Source organism: Protomyctophum parallelum, assembly GCF_964188405.1.
Source record: "Protomyctophum parallelum genome assembly, chromosome: 14".
Classification (NCBI taxonomy): domain Eukaryota; kingdom Metazoa; phylum Chordata; class Actinopteri; order Myctophiformes; family Myctophidae; genus Protomyctophum; species Protomyctophum parallelum.
The window spans coordinates 29,398,536-29,402,870 of NC_139709.1; the positions used below are offsets into that span (position 1 = coordinate 29,398,536).

At 46.1% G+C, this 4,335-nt stretch overlaps 1 protein-coding gene across 1 annotated transcript; it reads left to right on the plus strand.

Annotated features, from left to right (window-relative positions):
• Window positions 1-2,180: 2,180 nt before the first annotated feature.
• LOC310871230 (ceramide synthase 2-like) lies at window positions 2,181-3,392 on the plus strand (the record flags this gene model as incomplete). Its single annotated transcript, XM_083782720.1, has 1 exon — window positions 2,181-3,392. One exon carries the CDS (start codon window positions 2,181-2,183, stop codon window positions 3,390-3,392), a length of 1,212 nt encoding a protein of 403 aa, XP_083638846.1.
• Between the last annotated feature and the right edge of the window lie 943 nt (window positions 3,393-4,335).

Below are 4,335 nucleotides of genomic sequence, written 5' to 3' on the forward strand. Positions count from 1 at the left end.
CTGAAATCGATGAATTACATACAGAGATCTCTTACTGTGGCTGATGGTCTTTCATTTGCACAGAATGCACATCATTGCAGTCATCTGAAATTCGGCCACCATTGTTTTCCTCGCCCCCCTAGTGGCTAGAACGTCTGGGAACTCAGATTAGGACACCATGGGTTTTGCCAAAGCCTTGATATGATGTAACAAGCTGGGACTGGAATTGAGAACGGGTTTCACATTATCATTGGATAGGATAGGATAGAATAACACTTTATTAATCCCCCACGGGTGAAACTCAGGGTGTTCCAGAGCAAAGAGTAAACACTGCACAATAAACACAGCAATACACCATACAAAATATATGGCAATGAAATGCACTTGCTTGGAAACACACCCAGACGCACCCACACACACATACACACACACATATACACGATCCATTTCCTTCCTGCTTTATCCGGGGTCGGGTTGCGGAGTCAGCCGTTCCAGCATTGAATCCCAGACTTCTCTTTCCCTGGCCCGGGCCACATCAGCCAGTTCTGACTGGGAAATCCTCCATCTCCGTCTGTGCATGGGCAGCTTGTTATGTCAATTCAACCTTTGTCAAGTCCCCTGGTTGTGCCCCTGGTCGCCGTTTCATGGTTGGACAAAAATCCATTCACTACCATTGAAATATGGTGTTTTTCAGTTGCTTTGTATTGATATTCTGTGAATTCAATTCTTATTTTAAACATGGTGTCAGTAAAAAGGAACATCACAGGTGCAGCATGGTGACTCATGTTAGTTTTAGATGTTGACCCTCACAGGGGCATGACCATCTGCACCTGGCTGTCCAGATGTTGACCCTCACAGGGGCATGACAATCTGCAGCCTCTCCAGATGTTGACCCTCACAGGGGCATGACCATCTGCACCTGGCTGTCCAGATGTTGACCCTCACAGGGGCATGACCATCTGCACCTGGCTGTAGCGGGGCTGCATCAGGAGGGCGTTCATTGGGCCACCAAGTATAGTAGAAGACACAGATATACTGCAGAGCTCTAAGAATGCATGTAGAGCTCTGTGATCACCAGAGACACAGATATACTGCAGAGCTCTAAGAATGCATGTAGAGCTCTGTGATCACCAGAGACACAGATATACTGCAGAGCTCTAAGAATGCATGTAGAGCTCTGTGATCACCAGAGACCGTTCGGATAACAGACTAGAAGACTACAAGCATTTGAAGAGCTTCAAAGTGGCTGACGAAGACCACAGAAGCAGGGAGCAATAGAGTGTCGCAGTCCCGCCCCCTTTCATAGCCCGGAAGAGAATTTCCCATTAATTTCCCCCATAGACTTTTCAGAAATTATTTATTTAAGTACCTTTATTGCCATGATTTGTCAGGAGCCGAGTTGGCTTTGTCCAAGGCTTAAACTAAATATTTTGGGCCAAACAAATAATTAGAAAGAAGAAAAAAGGACAGGGTACCGTACAACATCTTTTTTTTTCTTTTTTCTTACCGGTATAATGGCGTCGCGGTCTGGAAACCTTGTATCTCCAAAACTGTTACATAAAATGGAAAAATGTTCCTGATGGATCCAATGTGCTTAAATATTCATAAAACCGACAGACAGACTGGAACACTTTCACCTCCCAACAATTTTTAGATGGGCTATTTTCACTACTTTACGACGAAGTAGGCCAAATTTATTCATGGATAAACTAGATGTATGGAGAAACAAGGTTTCTACCAGTGAAGATATACAGTATAATGTAATACGGTAGGCTATATCCTATATTGGCTATAGTCGTGGGCGGCGCTGGGCGGGCCGGCCAGCGGACCACCACCATCACTATAACTCAGACTATAACCCTCATGTCTATGACAAGGACTGACTATATGGGCATGGCCATATATGGGCATATATACTAATGACATCAGGGTTCTGCATATAAGCCTGTGTGAGGGTTGGAAACTCAAAGCGACCCCTTACTCTAGATGTGACTTCTCCAGGTTGACTGTCTGCCCTTTGAGTGAGTGAGCCTCCGATCAACCACAGCAGCAGTGGGGCAAGTGGAGAAAGTGTGACGGTGGTTTTTAGGAGAAGGGGACGGATTGCATCTGATCTGATCGGAACATCAACAGGTCATCAGAACATCACGCAACATTGTGCAGGAGAGGAGAGACATCCTACGTGCAAAACCACATAGAGGATGTTGTCGAGTCTCAGTGAGTTGTTCTGGCAGGACTGGATATGGTTTCCTCCTGGGTTTGGCTGGGCTGATCTGCAGGACCATGATGGTAAGGTGTTTCCTAAAGCAGGAGACCTGTGGGCCACCATCCCTGTCGCTCTGTCTTTCCTGGTCATCAGACAGATATTTGAGAGCGTGGTTTCTCTTCCACTTGCTAAACTACTTGGGGTGAAGGACAGCCAGCGTGTCAGAATAATCGCAAATCCCACACTGGAGTCCTCATTCTTGAACTTATCGAAACATCCCTCAAAGAGCTGTTTGGAGAGTCTAAGCAAGCAGACGGGCTGGTCAGTACGACAGATCCAGAGATGGTTCAGGAGTCGGAGAAACCTGAACCGACCAAGCAAACTCATGAAGTTCCGTGAAGCCAGTTGGAGATTTACATTTTACCTTGTTGCTTTCTTTGCTGGCCTGGCAGTACTTATTGATAAACCATGGTTCCACGATATAAAGATGATGTGGCAAGACTTTCCTAAAATGCCGCTGATTACTTCCCAGTACTGGTATTACATGCTTGAACTGGGATTTTACATGTCACTGGTGTTCAGTGTGGCGACGGATGTGAAACGCAAAGATTTCAAGGAACAGATAGTTCACCACGTAGCCACCATTCTCCTCATCAGCTTCTCCTGGTTGGTGAACTACATCCGGATAGGGACTTTAATCATGCTGCTGCACGATGCGTCAGACTATCTGATGGAGTCTGCCAAGATGTTCAACTACGCAGGCCGGAGGAAAACCGCAGAGTTGCTCTTCGCCTTGTTCGCAGTCGTGTTCATCAGCACGCGCCTCGTGTTCCTCCCATTCTGGATCATGCACACGACGTGGGTTTACCCCCTGACGCTGTACCCGGCCTTCTTCGGTTTGTACTTCTTCAACGGCCTGTTGGTTGTGCTGCTGCTTCTGCACATGTTCTGGGCTGTCCTGATCCTGCGCATGGCCGTCAAGTTACTTCCAGGCAACGATAATGCTGAAGACGTGCGGAGTGACAAAGACGAGACGGAGTCTGAAGATGAAGATGAGGATAAGACGGAAACCTCCAAAAAAGGCTACGTGCATAACGAGATAGAAAGATGGGCTGATCGTCCCCTGCGGAGAGAGAGAAATGAAAACAGAACCCTCACATGTGGCCTGAAGGTGGCCAAAGGTTCTAGACTGACCTACAGTATGTAAAGACTACAGTAGGAGACAGCCCACATGCATGCATGTGCACATGCACACACACACACACACACACACACACACACACACACACACACACACACACACATACGCACATGCTGCACACACACCCTACGTTGGGGAGGACTTCTTTCCCCCGTAGGTCACAAATTAAAACGAGGGGGAGGGACTGAGAGACTGTTATGAAGCCATGCTATAACTGTGTATAAATATTCATATTTAAGTGCCTTAGCTGGCATGACTTCCCGTCCCAGGTTCTCATTCTCTCCTCCTATTGGTCTCTAGTGAGACTAATACGCTTTCCCGTTCTCTGTTCTTGGTTATCAAAAGTGCAGTTAAGTGTTTGTCTTTTTTTTATTGTATAATTTTTGATTACTTTTGAATATTATTTGCAGTATTGAAAAGGTCATCTGGGGACCCCCTGGGTTGAGAACCACTGCCACTGTCTCCTTTCTGCAGAAAGGAGCAGTGCTCTGCTCTGAGCATTCCCAACCTGTCCTAAGGGAGATGTCAGCCGCCCTCCTGAGAACCCATTCTGTCCGGCCGCTTGTATGCACCATGTTGTTCTTTGCACCCACTTACAAACTCAATAACTATACAATGAACAATGAATTATAGTCGCCCGTGAGCATGCGCGCACTCTCACTCGCAACTCTCTCTCTCCCCCCCTCTCTCACTCACCAGCAAACCCACAAAATCATACGAGTCAAACTCTCCCCGTATTGTATCAAAAATAATTGTTCTGTTTGTCAAGAACAGAACAATTGTAATCGATGCTAAATATATTGCATATATTACTTACTAAATAAAAAAGTCACCCAGCCACAGTAAGGCCTTATGTGGCTTGGCAATGTTTTGGAATGCTAGGTTCATGTGATCATGACCATTGTTTTAGTTTTTTTACGCTGATTAAAGAGCATTATACTGTAAGTTC